Source organism: Kockovaella imperatae (assembly GCF_002102565.1).
Source record: "Kockovaella imperatae strain NRRL Y-17943 chromosome Unknown BD324scaffold_5, whole genome shotgun sequence".
Classification (NCBI taxonomy): domain Eukaryota; kingdom Fungi; phylum Basidiomycota; class Tremellomycetes; order Tremellales; family Cuniculitremaceae; genus Kockovaella; species Kockovaella imperatae.
In genome coordinates this window covers 389429-406302 of record NW_019028945.1, presented here as the reverse complement: position 1 = coordinate 406302, position 16874 = coordinate 389429, and the positions used below count along the sequence as shown (strand labels likewise).

Sequence of the window (16874 nt, the reverse complement as noted above, 5' to 3'; positions counted from 1 at the left end):
TCCAAGCGGGACAATCACGAGGGTGAATACGGACCCCACGGAGCCGACGGATCCCATAGAAACTCAGGGTGGCGCGACTGATGACAGCTCGAAGAGTCAGGAAGGCGGTCAGTAAAATTCACTGCGCAAATCCTGGATTCTCGATCGGCCCCAATCTTCCGATCGGATTGGAGATGGTACATTATCGTAAGCTCAGCCCATCTATCCAGTAGCTTAGGCCCCGGTCACACCAGTAACTGAGCTCCTGGGGAACTGATTATCGAATACATAACGATGTAATGAGCACATCCCCAGACAACACAGCAGACCTCCAAATATAGTCTCAGCTTGGCAACGAGCCCGCCCGTCCCCTGTCAAGACTGCCCCGGGCCTCTCGTTCTCTTCGGCTGCTGGGGTGCCGGTTTTGATTGCGCATCCCTGATGTTGAGACCACGTAATTCGCTTTCGAGCCCATCTTGCTCGTCGCGTGTCTCCGAAGGCCCAACACGAGGGTTCTGCCCGATCTGTCTCTGCGTATTTCCTGTGTTACTCTGTCGGCGGTCGGAAGACCTCCCCTTATCCCTCGGCCCAGATCGGTCCTTGTCCCTCTCCCGGTCTCCATCCTGTCTCCTGTTCATATTCCCTCTAGATCCATGACCACTCGATGGTCTGCCATCCTTGGACCTATTGCTGTTCCTAGACTCATTCGTCATTGAACGCTGATTCCGCCCCTGACCGTGAACATGGGATGAGCTGGATCCATACTCGGTGCCCATATCGTGTGACAGCGGAGAATAGGATGATCCACCCGAAAATCGGGGTCTAGACGATGAAGACGCTGGAGATCTGAGGCTTTCTATCTCAGCTTTGTATCGATCAATCTCGGCTCTTTGCGATTCGACGATATTGGCGTGTTGCTCGAGATCGGATCTGAGGGGGTTGTCAATTTCCAAATGCCTCGAGGAAACTCATAACTCACTCGAGCGATTCAATAACCTTTCTGGCATCTGAGCAGGGAAGATTGATGAGTACGCAAGTCCTACTTATACAGCGAGTTCTGCTTACTCACCAGCAATGAGTTTCTGCCACTCTTCGTCGCTGGATCGGCCTGCTTCTATGATCATCTGACCCAATTCTTCATTCTCCTGCATGAGTTCCCGAACTCTGACTACGACCTCTCCCAAGTCGACCAGGCTTCTCGATGGACCCGCATCACGTTCATTCAGCGCAGATGGATTGGAGCTGATGCCAACAAATGTATATCGTAAAGCTTCGTTGTCTCTAGTCAGATCCCGTATGTGATTACGCAGGAGGGTCAACGTCGGTAGCAACTCGTCTGGGATGGCCATGCGAGGTTGAGAGGAGGTCTGAGCTGCCAAAGAAGAAGACGAAGCACCCTCGGAGGAACGGCGTGATCGCAGATCCCTGATCTCAGCCTGCGAGAAACAGCGCCTTGTCAGAGATGCGCTCGAGAGGGATGGACACCCTCATATTCTCACCAACAAAGTATCTCTCTCATGCTCCAGCTCGAGGACCCTGCGACCGAGGCGAACTTCATTGGAAGATGGTCTGGCGGCACGAGAGCTGCTTCCACTTGCTTCTGGCTGATCTTCCATGACCACGGCACCCAAGCGTGACTCAGTGGTTATGTCGGCAACGGATAGACGAGATGCCCGTCGGGATTCTTATAACAAAGTGTGAGATCGATAAAGTAGGTTTTTCCGGTGGAATTCGGGTCCGAATCGACCATCGCTATAAGGCGTCGTCCGATGTTCCACAAGTCTACTCATGAGCTTCATACAAGGCTGGTCTCTGTTGCGAAGTGATATGAACCAGTCGAAGAGCTCGGTCCCTGCTGCAAAATGCACATGTACCTTATAGAACTGCCGGCGGTCCCGCTGCACGAGAGTGTGAGTCCCTTGCTTCAAGGCTTGTTGTTCTCTTTGGAGGCCCACAACAATTATTATTCGCTGACCCGCACCAGGTTCAACATGAGTTGGTCTCTATCCTTCCGCAAGCCTCACAAGACCAGCTTAAAAAGTACAGACTTCCGGGTGATGCTCTTCGTATGTCTCGCGCCCGCCTGGTCAATGCTGAAGCTATACAGGCTCGCTTGTGGGGCAGCTCGCGCCAATTTGGTACCTCCGAACCCAGGGACTCATAAGGCCAAATGAGAAAGCTACATTTGGACGACAAGGGAAGGGCAAACCGATGCTGGTAAGTCTGCCAAGACTGAGTCTCGTATACCGGTACTGAGGTCCCTTGGACCAGGTTGAACCACGGCTGCAACCTCCCTTAGGGTTCAACACCTCCCATGATGGGTCATTCGTCCTTCTAGGAGTGACTCGAGGTCAGAGCAGTCAAATCGGGGTAGACCTGATGAAGATACCCGATAACCCATCAGACGTTCAGGACGGTATCTCCGAGCAGGTGAGTCTGAAGTTTGAGTTTTCAGCCTAACGCGGGACCTAGTTGACCCATGATGAACGTCATTCACTTGCGATTCCAATGACGATCCACGCGCGATCAAAGCGGATCTCAACCCTTTGGACCTTCAAAGAGTGCTTCGTCAAGGCTTTAGGAGAGGGTATAGGGTTTGGACTAGAGAGGATAGCTTTGACGCTGGCACCGGATGGAACGGTCGACGGCGTATGTGTGGATGGTGAAGACGTCAGATGGGACGGGTGGAAATGGGCAGCTGGGTTTCATCGCGTGGACGAACCTATGGGCGGAAAGGAGCTGCCGGAAGAGTATGGCTGGACAGTCTTTTGGAAAAGTGACGAGCTGGATGGAGGAGGTGACTTGGTTCACATCTCGTGGGATTCCTTCCTTGGCGTGTTCTCCAACCCCGACGGCGACATTGCATCTTGAAAGAGTATGATACAATGGCAACATTAATTAGTACAACCCGGCCGCCGCTTCGAGCACCCGCAGGACATCAGCTCGCTCAACGTCGACCTTTCCATGACCATCTGGGCCAAGTTTACCGACGTGCTCATGAGCATTCGTGCCATTTAGCATCTTTTCGGCATCAGCAGCTGAGACCAAGCTCGTGTCGAGGAATCGCTGGATGCTGCCAGTCGACATTTGGTCAGTGCGCGCCACGTTGAGATGCGGAAGACGTACAAATCGCCATCAACGAATCCAGCTGTATCCTTCGTGACCAGCTCTGTTCCTCCACGTCGCCAGCTAGTACACGTCAGCGCGCTCTCGACCGACCATGCTCACGTCTTCCAATCCATCCCTCCTGGACCTTTATGATACCTAGCCATATTCCTCTGGAGATCGTTCATAGTCTGTGATGCAGCCGTCGTAAGCTCTCCGATGATTCCAATCCGTCCGTCGGCAGTGGCGAACAAGAGGTCCGGAGTCATGGTTTCCGGAGCTGACGATGGTGGCACGAGGGATCCTGCAGCACTGTCAGTTGACTTGGCTCGTTCATCGGAGCTCGACTGACCCTGTCTGAATCGCACGACATCCTCGTGAAGTCCGAATGAAGCGGCACTTTCCAAAGACTCGTCGAGACGGAAGGTTAAAAGATTAGAGTGTCCCTTAAGAAAACTTCAGCGCGACTAACGAGCTTGACACAAGCTCTGCCCACATCAGCGATAATACAGCCTTGTCCCTGATCTTTGACATTCTGTAATGCCATAACTTGATGCGTCGCCATATCCTTGTCCTCCGACCACACGGTAGCGAGGGCTAGGTCCACTTCGAGCACGCACAGACTGCGCATCCCGTCCCCGACGATCAAACGTGGAGTGCTGTGGAGTTTGGTGGGTGGGACGACGAGCAGGTGTTGAGCCACAAAGACTGACGAGAACGTATCACACACTTCGAGGAACGAGTGGTCACCAGTAGCTTTGACCGTGGTGACCTGACGAAGGATCAGATCTGTGCAATCCACTTGAAGGAAGCCGGACGACTCACCGTACTGCCCGCTGCAATAGCCAAAAAGCCATGGATGCTTGCGATGTCATTGACAGGTCCGGGAACGTCCTTCGAGTGAACAATCTTGAGTTTCCACTCGCCAGAGCTAGCATCCTGCTCAGGAGCGACGAGCAGCAGTCTCCCGCTCTGGGCGTACAATGAGGATTCATTGATGCTCAGAAGAGAATCTAGATCCTCATCGTTCGGGAGTATGGCAGTACCGACCGCGAGATAGTAATCTTCTTTGAACAGGACCTCTTGGAGACAAGTGACTTCCTCGCGATCTTTGAGCCTCAGGTCAACGTGCAGGTCCAAGGTTGTTGGATCTCGAAGCTCGATATAGCTTGATTGCAAAACGTCGCCAGTTTGAGATTCGAGAACTCGTGACACTGTCCCTAATGCCAATAGTTTTTGAGTCGTCATGCTGATGATCTTGTTCGCCGTGCGATCTCCAGTATCCATCGTCGAGACGGATAGCTTCTTGAGGGAATTCACTCTGGTGAACGACAGGCCGGTACCAGATGCCAAGGCAATGACGTGACCGAAGGCCGTTGTCGGGATGTTTGCAGCGGCGACGATGTCCTGGGAAAAAAATCAGCAATTTGCTGCGTAAAGGAATAGTTTCACCTTTCTGCTGGCTGTCGAGAAGTCGATGCGATCGCTTGACTCGAATACAACAGACATCCTTTCCGTGAGGCCCACTGCCACGATCTGATCCTCGCCCACCGCCAGTCCAGCAGTCTGACAAAGCTTCAATGGTCTATTGCCCAGACTCGCGAGACGTTTGCCCTTCATGACGATTTCTCCTTGATCACCCGATGGCTCAAGATCATATGTGATCATCGAGCCGTCGTCTGAACCCGCAATCAACTGGACGCCGCTAGTCGAGGTCAAAGTGCCCAATGAGGGCTTGAGTAGCAATGAGGTGATGACGAATGATTCGGATAGCGAGGTGACGACCGAGGCGCCAGCCTGTATTTGATCGAGAGCATAAACAAGGATCTCCTTCTCCCAAGTCGCGACCGCAATGATCGGTGATGGCAATGTTGGAAGTTGAATTACCGCTAGCGAAGCGACTTCGGCACCTGCCTCATAGGATCTGCAAAGCCATGTCAGGCGCGTGGCGCGGGATCGAGCTGCGACTCACACGAGCAATTGCAACCCGTTTGAGGAGGCACTTATGATGTCTACTTTGCCTCTGCGTCGCGCAACAGCAACGAGCGATCCGCAAATATGACCAGCAACGATTTCTTCGCCGTTGGGGACTTCCCAGTTGCCTGCCTGATTACCAGATGCCAAGTCTGACCATAAGACGACGCCACACGCGGTGATCTGTACGAGTGATGATTCCAGCACCGCTGCACTAAGAGTCGGGCGAGAAGCGATGCTGTCCGGAATGTCCACGGCGGTGATCTCTGGCTCGATCTGGAGAACGAAAGTGGATGTCGGCGTCGACCCGAGCAGAAGCGGTGACCTGCAGGGTAATCAGAATAAACAGGCGTATTGAGCATACCCATTGGATGATGCTACAGGCCATAGATCGGTGATCCCTTCGATCCCCTCGATAGTGACTAAATCTTCCAAGCCAACTCCGCTGCGGATGATACGCAGCGAGTTCGAGTTCGACACGCCAGACGCCACTACAAGATGTGACTGTACCATGTCAGCACGCCTATGCACTTCCGACCCTTACTATTCCTCCTCCTTCTTCCCGGACGACGTCAAAGTCTCTGACCGGTGCAAGATTCGTCCACCTCTCCTTGATGGACGTTAAGCCCGTTGTTGAGTCCTCCACGTCGGCGAAATCGGCGCTCTGACCGGAGGCTCTGCCTTTGCCTTTTCGGATTGGTATGCCTCTAGTCGGGCTGGCTGACGAACCGCAACTTTCTGAGCCCGAGGGAATTTGCAGATTGACGAGCGATGAATCACTGCAGCCCGATGACAGGAAAAGATATCCGTTATCCAGGTAGGTCAACGACGAAGGAGGTGCGATCTGGCAGACATTTTGAGTTTCTGGCGATCCCGATCGCAAGGGATAGTACTCACGACACCCATATCGATCTTCTTCACCGAGTAGGAAGCGCGTTGGCTGAGTCCTGGACTTTGCGAGTCTGTCGATGACTCCCACGAGATACAAGTCAAGCGACCGCACTCGTCCCCAATTAGCACACTCGCTCCGCTCGCGTGCGTCTCGAGCACAGTAGCACTGTTGAAAAGTCAATTCCATGCTGACATCCAGACAAGGAAACGCACGATAAGACAGTGCCGAATCCCTGACGTACTCGCCACAGCGGCTTCAGATTCCACCGTTCACCAACTTCTAAACCTGAGCGAGACCCAGCCGCACTAGACTTTCGCCGCTTGCCAGACCCGCCCATCATGTCATTCTGAGGACTCCGTTGAGTGTTCGCCCCGCGGGGACTTTTAGGCCCTTGACTTGAGGACAGCGAGCCGCGAGATATCTGTGGGGATTGAGGTGTGAAGCTGAGATTGTATAGACAGGTATGTTCGTCCCCGATAACGAGCATGTGCTCAGAATCGACAGGAACTACCCGCCTCGCTGCGGGGCAAGAGAGTGGAATATCGTTGAAGTCGGTGTCATCCTCCACCGAAGTCTTGCCCGTAGGCATGACAACATCGACAGCTTTCGACAGCTCGTTGAACGTTCGAGATTTCGCAGCCAGCCGGCGAGCCTGAAGATGTAGAGTCGAGTTGGAAGAGAGCCAAAGGAACGAAAGGGTGGGTTCGTTCTGAGGGCTGGAGCTCGGCAAGAAAGCCAGATGGAGCAGGTTGTGCTCGCGGAGGCTGAATCAAAGGTCAGCAGGAGGATGTTCAAAGTTCTCGCTGCTATTCACTTGATGTTGAAATTATCCTTGAAGACAAGCCTTTGCACTCGATCTGACTCGTTCAGAGCGCCAGCAGCACTTGAACGCCTACGTTTCGCCTCCTTCTCCTTCTCCACATCGATCTCGATGCAGGACACCACACCGACCCATAAGCTCACCAAAGCGGTGAAACCCTGCGATATTACACCATTGAAGAATTCAGCTCGACGAAGTGTAGGAGTGGGTGGGGAAAGTGCCAAGGAGGATGTCACTATGAGGGAAGGCGAAGGTTCAAGTTGAAAAGATAAGAGGAGCAGATGAGCGTCCGGAGGGCCCAAGAGGACTAATAGGTGAGGTTTGAGACCCTGTTATTTTCAGGTGTCAAATGAAGCGACGGGATATCTTGGGAATATTGGACTGACTGGTACCTCGGTGTTCTCGACCAGACTGATGCCCACTACGCTGCCCCATAATTCAAGATCGGCACTGAAAGTGAGACCGGCCTCATTCACATCCCATATTTCGATGCGATTTGGCTTAGCAACAACTAGAGATATACTGTCTGGCCCTGTCAAGCCCTTGACACGGAGCGTATCGAGGATCGGGGTAGGTGATAGAGCCTCGCGAAGATGGTCAGCGGGGGTGTTCGCTTATGGTATGACACTGCTCACTGAGGCGATGTACAGCATATCGTCTAGCTGTACTGCGAGCTGCGGCGTGATCGCAACCCCTTCGAGACCTTCAATGTTCGATACAGATTTGATCTGCCCTTGAGTGACTTGATGACCATCGCGAGCGAGTGGAGGTCGAGCTGGCGACGGCCGCAATCAGCCGACGCGATCACGTGACAGAGGATCGTCGTGCGCACGACTTCCTTTTTGGAATGGGGCAGTAGTTCATTGTTATTATTGACTTCAATCGTGAACACTCCCTGCTACACATGCTTTACAACGAACGTTAATTGAGAAAACTACATAACCAGGCTGAACCGCTCATCGTTCTCAACGTTTTAGCAATAGTCACGCTGCCGAACGCACACTTGGGTGAAATATGTCAACTCCGCCTTCTCCTGCAGATCCCTCTGGTTTTGTCATTTCAAGCTCAAAACAACCCAGCACACTAGCCAATATTGCTCTCAATGGCTCGTATGGAGCTTCATCATCCTCTGTACCGCTCACAAAGAAGCGCAAGCCTTCTTTGACGGGCAGTGAAAAGAGGGACTCGGCCAAGGACGAACTGCACACGGACGATGATTCCGCTTCGGTCCGACCTGGAAAAGACCACAAGAGAACTCGAGTACACTTCTCCTGTGTCGAATGCCACAGAAGAAAGCAGAAATGCGATAGGAAAGAGCCATGTTCGCAGTGTGTCGCAAGAAAGGTCCCTCATCTTTGTCGACCATTCTTAAATGGTGTAGAAGATCCAAATACGTCAGTTTGACTTTGAGTGTATCAAATGAAGGGTCGCTGAACCATTTCTCACAGTATCACTTCCGATGTCAATGCGAGACTCAACTCTATCGAGACGCTCTTGTCCCGCTTGGTCAGCGCTCTTCCGGTACAAGCTCTTCACACGTTTCCCTCCGTACATGGTGCATCAAGTCACTCTTCACCTGATGTGTCGTCCTTGACAGCGTCTGGAGAAGAAATCTTCCATCCTCAATCCAGGTCAGACAACGCTCCTCGACAAGCGCTTCCTCAGAAGCCACCTCCATCGGGATTGTTCCCTGCCAGTCTTCATGCCACCGGAGTCGGACGAAGTGGTTATGGTTGGGGACTAAGAGAAGGGAGAATGATCAACTTGACGGACGAAGAGAGCCCAGACCTCAAGACTATACTGTCGACTCTGAGGGAGAGCGGAATCTCAAAGGGCCATCTTGAATGGGTCATTGCTGGTGTCCCGGGCCGCCGAATGGCAGATGGACTGATCGAGCTGTATTTCCGGTTAGTCACCCATGATAATTCCCGAGTCACAACGTGCTGACATTGACCTAGGGATATAGAGTCAGTTTGAAGCCTCTGCCTCTCCTTCCTGCTAATATGTCATTAGCTGGACACGCTACAAGATGAATAGAAACAGCTTCATGAAGCGATATAATATCTTCTTTGATTGCCTAGCCAAGAATCCGACGGATCCAAAGATCGACGGCGACACACTGCGGTGGTTGCCATTGCTCTTCATAGTGGTGCGTAGCAGTCTCACCCCTCCCGTTTGAGTCTGAGCCCCTCCAGTTGGCTATTGCTACATTATCGGCTCCGCACGAGCTGGTCGCACGGGACGATCAACAAGACTGGTCTCGTCGGTTCTATGGATCCGCAAGGAGCGGTCTCGAATATGCTAAAGCGCTACAAAGAGACAATCTGGATGTCTTGTTCGCCGGTTTGCTAGCCTCTCGATATATGTGAGTTACCCTCTCAAGATAGGCGGTTGCGTTGGCTCACTCGTCCGTCCAGGTTGTTGACACGCCGTCCCGCAGAAGGATCGACTCCGCTTACTACTGCCTTTCAACAAGGACTATATAGGGATGGCACAGTTTTGAATCTGACAGATAAGAAGGAGATTGAGATCCGACGTCGTGCCTGGGCTCAGCTGTATCACCTTGATCGCACCATTGCGCTCTTGGTCGGTCGGCCGCCAAGCATCTCTGATGCTCACACGGACACTCGTGCACCTGCAAATTTGGATGACGACGAGCTAGAGTCGGAGTTCGACCCAGAGGGACATCCTCTTTCTCTGCCCACCCTATACACCTATGTCATTCTGCGGTGAGCCTGACATTGATAACGTTTTCACAATGCTAACGTTCTCTCAGCCACAAACTTGCCGAAATCATGGGTCGAATTGCCTACCACACCTTTGCCGTATCATTACCTGACTACACGACTGTCTTAAGCCTTGATCGCGACCTGCTGGCTTGGCGAGACTCACTGCCGGCATTCTTCGCTTTGACTAATCCCGATACCTCGATGGACAAACAGCACACATATCTTTTTGTACAGCGTCATTTGCTTGCTTGCGAATGGTACTACACGCGGATCACATTGAATCGGCAAGTTCATTATCATTAGCTTCTCTTACCCACATACAGGCCATATCTCTTGCGACGGAAACCTCAAGATGGCCGTTATGCGTACTCAAAAACTGCCGCAATCGAAAGTGCGACTGCGGATCTCTTAAATAGAAGGGCATTTGTGATGGGTAAAGGCAACTTAGTTGTCAACAGCGGCGGCTATAGAGTGTGGGTCTTCAAGAAATCGAATACTGGCTGATTTGGCAGATTAAATTCATACATGGTTCTTGGGGTAACCATCAAGCGTAATTCCGCTCCCCCCGTCAGTTTGTGACCACTGCTTACGCCAAACAGTCGATCCTCAATCTCCTCAGGCGGACGAACTACGACAACTGTTGAACGTCGTCTCTGGGAAAGCACCAGATGCCGAAGGACTTACCTCCGAGCCTCTGGTAAAGGAAGAATTGGCGATCGTTGAGTTCTTGACTGCAAAAGGCAATGCCGCCGCGGGTAAACAGCGGATCGCGGGACGGCCTACCCGTGGAGAAGACCAAACTCCTGTCGATCTGCTTCTAGGCCTCGCGAAGACTCGATCTGGTCGTCGCGCAGCTGAAGAGGAGAAACGACAACTGCGACTTCAACAACAAAGGATGGAGATGGAGGAAAGACAAGCTGCGTTACGCAGTCGCGATAACCTCGGCTCATCGAATTCTACCAGTCCTTGGGATTATGTAGCCCCATCCATGCCTGGACTAGATGTTCATCAGCCCTTTGGATCTCCCACTACCCGTCGCGAGCCCCGACCTCTGCAACCCCCGCCAGCGAAACGTTCTTCGGGTCAGAGTCAGAACCCATGGCCTGCGAACTTGTTCGAGACCCTGACCAATCAAACACCATTATCCTCGCAAAACCTGCCCATTGAGATATCAAGTCAAAAGACACCTTCCCAAAATTCTCTCTCGGTCGATCAGTACAATTTCTCAGACATACCCGATGTGTCCATGTCCATCACCCCAAATCAGTCTGTTAATCATTTCGACCAGACACTTTTGTACACTCAGGACGGACAAACTCAGTACACTCAAGGCAACTATGACGCCTTCAATTTCGGCGATTTGGGCTTCAATACAGGGCTCACACCGAGCGATACGAGCGGGTCGAATTCTTTCAACCCATTCGCGTTAGCTCAGAATCAAGGTCGTGAAGAGGGGTGAGCGAAGCACGTCCCGTGAACCTCGGTTTCTAGCTCACGTGACCGCGAATTTAGGAGCGGCTCTGAGGGTATGGGCGAGGATGAGCAGACCCAATTTCTCAATTACATCTTGACAAAAATTGCCAACAGCCAACCCGAGGTGCAATAGGGTCGGGACCTGCAGTCCGTCGATCCTTTTCGTACAGTGTCGGTCCCACCTTCCCACCCGTTAATTGTCCGTTCCTACTGTACAAATAGAATTGCCGATCACCGACTCTTCGGGTGTCCGGTAAATGTGGCGCTGGGCAAGTGACCTCGATGTGAGGATGTGGCAGAGGGATGAATGAGGTCTACCCGGCTGCAAAGCAGGATACACAGGGGCATGCTGGTGAAAGCTTGAGACATAGTCCGATATGGCAAGTGACACCTACCACTCGTCAAACATTTGCAGCACTACAGCACCGCCTAGTGCCTTTTGCGGCGTTCCGCCCCTCTGTCATCGCATAGAATGGAGGCTATCTGCCGAATGGCGAGATCGTGGATTTGGAAGATACAGAGGCATGGGTCGTGGACGAGAGGCAACAATGAAGGTGCTGGGCTTTGAAGGAAAAGTTGCGAGGACAGACATTCCAATAGAGAGGGTGGAGCTCGTGTGATTGTGACGTGGTACGCGTAGGAATAGGCACGATACAGTCGCGAAACCAATTCCGGACTGTCTTAGGCTTTCAGTCATCATATCTGATCGAGAATAACTAGCGAGTTTAGCCACCGGTCTCTTTGTACCGATATGGTCATTCTCATTGACCAGTCGGTCTCTTTTCAACTCCTCCTGTGCAGTCACGTCTCCCAAGTGGTCGGGACAGATCGGATGTCCAGTTGTAAGAGGGTCCGTCTATTTGCTTCTAGTTATACATGACTGTTTGCCCTTAACACAGACGCTGAGGGTCGCCGGACACATTTAGGAAAAAGTCAGGCGCGTTCGTTTCGTTTCTTCGTTGCCGCAGACTCCGGGATTACATAAGCGCAAATCACCGATTAAACCCTTCTGTGTTTCACCTTCTACATCACGGGCATCGACAAGGTCGGCTGTAAGCTCCGACACAGGTCTATCACCCTGTCATTTACCTACCTCTGTAGTAAGACCATCGTCTGGGGCGTATTTGTAGCTCCAAAAACCAGCCATGCCTGAAAGATAAGCGGTACCAGGCCCGCACTTCTTAAATCACGAGATGCCTTTCAGGTCATTCACTGTCGTTGCACGTCTCAGGAGACTTACAATGCTGCTCCAAGTACATAGTGTAAATTTATAGACCTTTTAAGTGGTAGCAAGCCATAGATCTTTCTCCATCTACTCTTTACGATCAGACCGACGAGATGAAACGTTGGATATCCTACCGCATTGACACGCCTACCGGTGCGGAGTTGGCCACGCTTATATTTCGGGACGCAGGTCACCGAAGGGCTGGAGAATCGTATCAGTACTATCATTGACACAAATTCTAGGTAATGCACATCTGATTCAACGTACATTGCCAGGCGTGCACCCGTCAGACGATCAGCAAGGATGAGAGTTGATCATGAGGAACTGCCACAAAGAGTCTTTGCTAGTGAGATTCTAGTCGAGGTCGCAACACGCTTACTTGTCTCAGTTACTTTCCTGGGAGTACTGTGCATTCGGTCTGTACTCCATCTTTCGCGGTTGGGATCGGCGGGGCAATCCTGCACGCAGGCGAGGCTAGTAGGGGTGAGCTGATTGGAGGGGCTATGACTAATCACAAGCAGGATGTTGGTATCTGTTGCATACAGGCCTCAGGCAACGCGGCACGTCGAAAAGGACCGGGGGTTTCAAATGTCTTGATGAGTAAGCCGGAGACCATCGTGTCTGAGACCCCAGAGCGAGCATCAACTGAAACTGATCATAGAGCATTGCTCGCCCATGCCTCCCGTCAAGTGCGCCTGACGGCCTCTACCGACAATCTCACCGATGATCTCACTTTCTTCCAAGCACTCTTGATGCTATACCCCATCTCGCCTAATACCAAGAAGGCAGCGATTGGCTCTGCTCACAGCGTAGCGTATCGACTGTCATCAGCGCTCGATCAAGCTATACTGTCCGTCAGTCCCCTGTTGTCGAGGCGCAATCATTCAGGCGTTCTGCACGACCTTGGAAGACTGCTTAGATTGTTTATCACAGCGCAAGAAGCTCAAAAGCATAATCTGCTAACATTTGGCGGCGGTATGCGGTCAACTGCTACAAATTGACGGCGCAAGGGAACAGGAACACACTTTGGACGCTTGGTAGATAATCGACCTACTCATGTCCGCCACAATACCCACGTGCATCGCCCAGTATGTACCTCCTCTGTCCTCTTCCCATCAAAATCCAACAGGACTCCCTGTAAACGCTGCAATACGTCCGGCTCAACGTGTGTGCCCACTGGGACGGGTGTATGCTGCAAGTCGTGCCAGCAGAGCAAGCGCAAGTGTTTGTGGGCGGATTGATCATACACGCAGCAATCAGCTTGGATTGTGCACTCAGGAAGGGACTTGCTGAAGGTTGCAGGCAGTATCCAAGCGCTCTACCGATTTTCAAATTCAGTCCATACGGGACATCGACGCTCTTCACAGTCCATACATATGGCATAGGTCCAACAATGCATGGTAAACAAGTAGCCTTGCAAAAACTTGCAGGCGGTTACTTGTCTCACAAAGGCTACGTTATTCAAGCCACATGTGACCATCGGCGAAGCCAGATGGCATCTCCTATCACCTCCATGATCAGCCGTACAATAGATGCTTAGGCGGGGGTTCTTGTCCGTCTATGCCAAGGCACTGTGAAGGCTGTAACAGGAAGACCGTCAGGGCACTGCTGATGACCGTGATCGCCAGGTTGAGCATTGGAAGCAGATGCACATTGCCGCAACGACAGCTGGTGTACGCCGTTGGCGCGCCGGCTTTCTTCCTTGCCGGATCAGCTACCTGCTTCAGTTCTTGGACCTGCCACAGACTCACACCAGAGTGTCCCTGCAGCAGAAGGCTTGAATGAACATACCCGTTTAGAGATTGATCGAGCCCCACGGGCGACGCGGTCATCACTCTTGGACGGCTAGTCATGGGCCTACCTTTCATCACGTGATTCTCTTCCCGAAATCAAAGTTATTGCTGATCGGTCTCGGTTGTCGACATTGGGGTCCGGAGAGGACGAAAGGGAGAGAGAGATGGAGAGATAGACGGTTGAGGTCGGAGAGAGAGAGGAAGGGAAGGAGAGAGAAAGAGAGAGAGAGAGGAAGAGAGGGAGAGAGGCCCCAGGGTCAAGGAGTTTGGGGGGGTGGAAGGAGTTGGTCAGGGCACCTCCGAGGATTGATGAGCGTCGCTTCATATCCACATCAGCGACCCTGATCTAGTTCTAAGAAGCGCTACCGGTCGGAGCAATGGTTGTCTCCATCATACTAAGGGGTCATAAGTCATCGGGGAAAAAGTAACCACCGGCCTTAGATCAAATCTCGTCAGGCGTATGCTCGCTGGGGACCTCGACAACAAGTGTGGTTGAGATCTGCCAACCACCCATGACTTCCACACGTCTTGGCGCTCAGCGTCTGTACCGAATGGTTTGACTGAGAGATGTGCATCTTGACTCGACAGTCTTGAATTGGGTGATCGGTTCAGGAGCTGACTCTCTTGACCTCAGGGGGTGATTATAAGCTTTGGAGCCGTTCCTCCAGTAGCAAAGAAGCCAGAATGCCTGGTGACAAGCACGGTGTCAAGACTCACAATGTATGCAATTGGGTCTCACCTATGCACCCCGGTCTTGACCTGACCTTCCATTCTGATTTGACTGTTACGGGCGGGCTTACCAAATAGAAGAGGGGCAAGTACCGTTTGTAATAAGCGCACCTTCTATTAGAAAGGGATAGCTTTGGTGTACGGACGGCTGGGTCTTGCAGCTGGGTGCAAGGTACAGTTGCAAGAGTAGTTGAGAGTGATAGTGATTGAGATGCAATGAGGTTGATGAGGTGAAGTGGTGAAGAAGTTGAAAGGTAACTTTACTGAGAATTGTTCTCTGAGGGAAAAGAAGACTACAAACCACCTCCTTATATAGTTTCTGGAAGGCCCTATGGACCCACAATGTAGACACTACAAGATCTGCGTGCAAGTTGCACGCTGGGAAAAGATCTACATGGGATCTGCGTGTAAGTTGCACGCTGGGAAAGATCTATCTGGGATCTGCGTGTAAGTTGCACAAAGATCTTCTTTTTCTACTTCAGGAATATTGGGAGTGTCTGGATCTGCGTGTAAGTTGCACGCTGGGAAAGTATAGTAAAGAAAGAAAAGGCTGTGTGATCACGTAAAAGATGAGCTGGTGTTAGGATACGTCTGAGCGTATCGTAATATTGACGAACGGTGTGATTCTCGATTGATAGGCACAGCAGATGTCAGCATAGCAAGCGTGAATGTAAGGAGCGACTGTGAGCTTGACAATGGTCTCGCAAGCTGGATGCAAGTTACCCACAGACTAAGTACAATGTATGAGTTGAACCGTGTTCGAGCAAAAAGCACAGGATTCTACTGTTGTTTGTGGCGACAGAGGATGGCCAATGTGGCGGTTTTCTTTTATACATCCATAAGTCATCTGAACTCCTTTGCGAAGCTGACCCCTTGCTGAGACGCGTCAGAAGCAAGTTATCGTCCACTGCTCTCACCCCTTCTCTGTCTTCCTTGGTGATGGCATAGCGCTCATGCATCATGATGCACCTTTCAGCTTGGTCTGTATTCGGAGTTCTTTAGTGTCATCCATGAACATCATCGCCTTCTTGGCTCGAAATCACATCAATTCAGTGCGCTGCATCGCTCTAGAACTTGACTTGACTATCGGACAGCAGCAGTCCTTGATTACTTCTCCATCACATTTCGGCCTCCATATCAACCAAGATCCACTACAATGGCAGCACAGGACGATTCGAGCCAGCTCGCCATGATGACCGAGGCGTTGACCGTACAGGAACGTCCCAGCTTCATCCAGCTGAGCGACTCTTATAAAAAGGTCGGCTTCGTCAAGGTTGAGATCAATCAAGACAAAGCTGACTCGGACTGGGATACATGGAGATTCGCCTTGATCCCTGACGCCGCTGACACGACGGCCGATGAAGCGGGTCGTGATGTCCTCCAAGACTTTACCGGAGAGTTCTACAGACCCAGCTTTGATAAAAGCTTTACTCAAGACCAGGTTCATCAATTCATCAGTGATCTTCACAGCGGCCGTAGCCAGGTCTTGTCTTTCGTTCATCGTTATGGAGTCAAGGATACCGATGAAGCTGATGAGGGTCCTGGATCCGTCAACATTCGGGCAGCAGAAACGGACGAAGTACAGACCACCGTCGAGGCGTTGACATCGCAAGGAGTGTCTCTGGACAGCATTTTGAGCATCTTCTTGATCAGAGAATCCAGAGAGCCCGTAAAGTTTATCAAGAAGCACCGAAGAGACTTCTCATGGAACATGACGGGACCTGGAGGGACCTTTGAGTCGAAAGATCTAGGCGCAGAAAGGGCAATATTTGGCTGGAAGCCAAATCAGAAATCGTATCCAGATATCAAGGAGTAAAAGTACTCGTCCCATAAAATCACACTTGACTTTGAAAGATACGGTAGAGGTGCATAAATGACAGCATGCAAGATTCTGATGAACAAGGTATGAGCTGGCTTGGAGCTTGTCGTTGTCAAGGCTTTCACCAACTCTGGGACCTTCCTCCGGTTGAGTATTGGCCAATGTGAGAGCGTCGTCATGAAGCGAATCACGTTGTGCTCTGTTTGGCATGGAGCCTGGTATCTAAAGCCCCTGGCCAGGACATTCTCGATTCGCCAATGATTGTCTACCTCACCTTTGTTCCTCTCACTGCTCAGTCCCGGGACACTGAATGTTACATTACTTCTCGAGTACGCA

The 16874-nt window shown here is 51.6% G+C and overlaps 6 protein-coding genes across 6 annotated transcripts; 4 read left to right on the top strand and 2 right to left on the bottom strand.

Annotated features, from left to right (window-relative positions):
- Positions 1 to 287: 287 nt before the first annotated feature.
- Positions 288 to 1718, bottom strand: BD324DRAFT_622870 (hypothetical protein). The gene is made up of 4 exons (XM_022015523.1): positions 1479 to 1718; positions 1049 to 1415; positions 959 to 986; positions 288 to 909 (listed from the first exon to the last, which is right to left on the bottom strand). The coding sequence occupies exons 1-4, from the start codon at positions 1593 to 1595 to the stop codon at positions 354 to 356; spliced, it is 1068 nt and encodes a 355-aa protein (XP_021871676.1). The 5' UTR covers positions 1596 to 1718; the 3' UTR covers positions 288 to 353.
- On the top strand, positions 1712 to 2864 carry BD324DRAFT_392012 (hypothetical protein). The gene is made up of 5 exons (XM_022012667.1): positions 1712 to 1889; positions 1964 to 2045; positions 2087 to 2196; positions 2251 to 2409; positions 2452 to 2864. The coding sequence occupies exons 1-5, from the start codon at positions 1842 to 1844 to the stop codon at positions 2848 to 2850; spliced, it is 798 nt and encodes a 265-aa protein (XP_021871675.1). The 5' UTR covers positions 1712 to 1841; the 3' UTR covers positions 2851 to 2864.
- Positions 2865 to 2877: 13 nt separating this feature from the next.
- On the bottom strand, positions 2878 to 7423 carry BD324DRAFT_641828 (CPSF A subunit region-domain-containing protein; the record flags this gene model as incomplete). Its single annotated transcript, XM_022017451.1, has 18 exons — positions 2878 to 3052; positions 3106 to 3168; positions 3208 to 3388; positions 3437 to 3530; positions 3581 to 3856; positions 3910 to 4491; positions 4537 to 4818; positions 4843 to 5008; positions 5057 to 5383; positions 5423 to 5562; positions 5603 to 5922; positions 5956 to 6005; positions 6032 to 6115; positions 6163 to 6714; positions 6765 to 6807; positions 6835 to 7099; positions 7157 to 7354; positions 7406 to 7423. The coding sequence occupies 18 exons, from the start codon at positions 7421 to 7423 to the stop codon at positions 2878 to 2880; spliced, it is 3816 nt and encodes a 1271-aa protein (XP_021871674.1).
- A 115-nt stretch (positions 7424 to 7538) lies between these two features.
- BD324DRAFT_391775 (hypothetical protein) lies at positions 7539 to 11227 on the top strand. Its single transcript, XM_022012665.1, has 11 exons — positions 7539 to 8164; positions 8219 to 8677; positions 8729 to 8737; positions 8784 to 8919; positions 8966 to 9135; positions 9188 to 9499; positions 9547 to 9783; positions 9823 to 9972; positions 10012 to 10049; positions 10099 to 10954; positions 11012 to 11227. The coding sequence occupies exons 1-11, from the start codon at positions 7785 to 7787 to the stop codon at positions 11103 to 11105; spliced, it is 2841 nt and encodes a 946-aa protein (XP_021871673.1). The 5' UTR covers positions 7539 to 7784; the 3' UTR covers positions 11106 to 11227.
- A 1356-nt stretch (positions 11228 to 12583) lies between these two features.
- Positions 12584 to 13477, top strand: BD324DRAFT_391291 (hypothetical protein). The gene has a single exon (XM_022012664.1). The coding sequence runs from the start codon at positions 12701 to 12703 to the stop codon at positions 13196 to 13198; it is 498 nt and encodes a 165-aa protein (XP_021871672.1). The 5' UTR covers positions 12584 to 12700; the 3' UTR covers positions 13199 to 13477.
- Positions 13478 to 15875: 2398 nt separating this feature from the next.
- Positions 15876 to 16535, top strand: BD324DRAFT_650239 (hypothetical protein; the record flags this gene model as incomplete). Its single annotated transcript, XM_022018119.1, has 1 exon — positions 15876 to 16535. One exon carries the CDS (start codon positions 15876 to 15878, stop codon positions 16533 to 16535), a length of 660 nt encoding a protein of 219 aa, XP_021871671.1.
- Between the last annotated feature and the right edge of the window lie 339 nt (positions 16536 to 16874).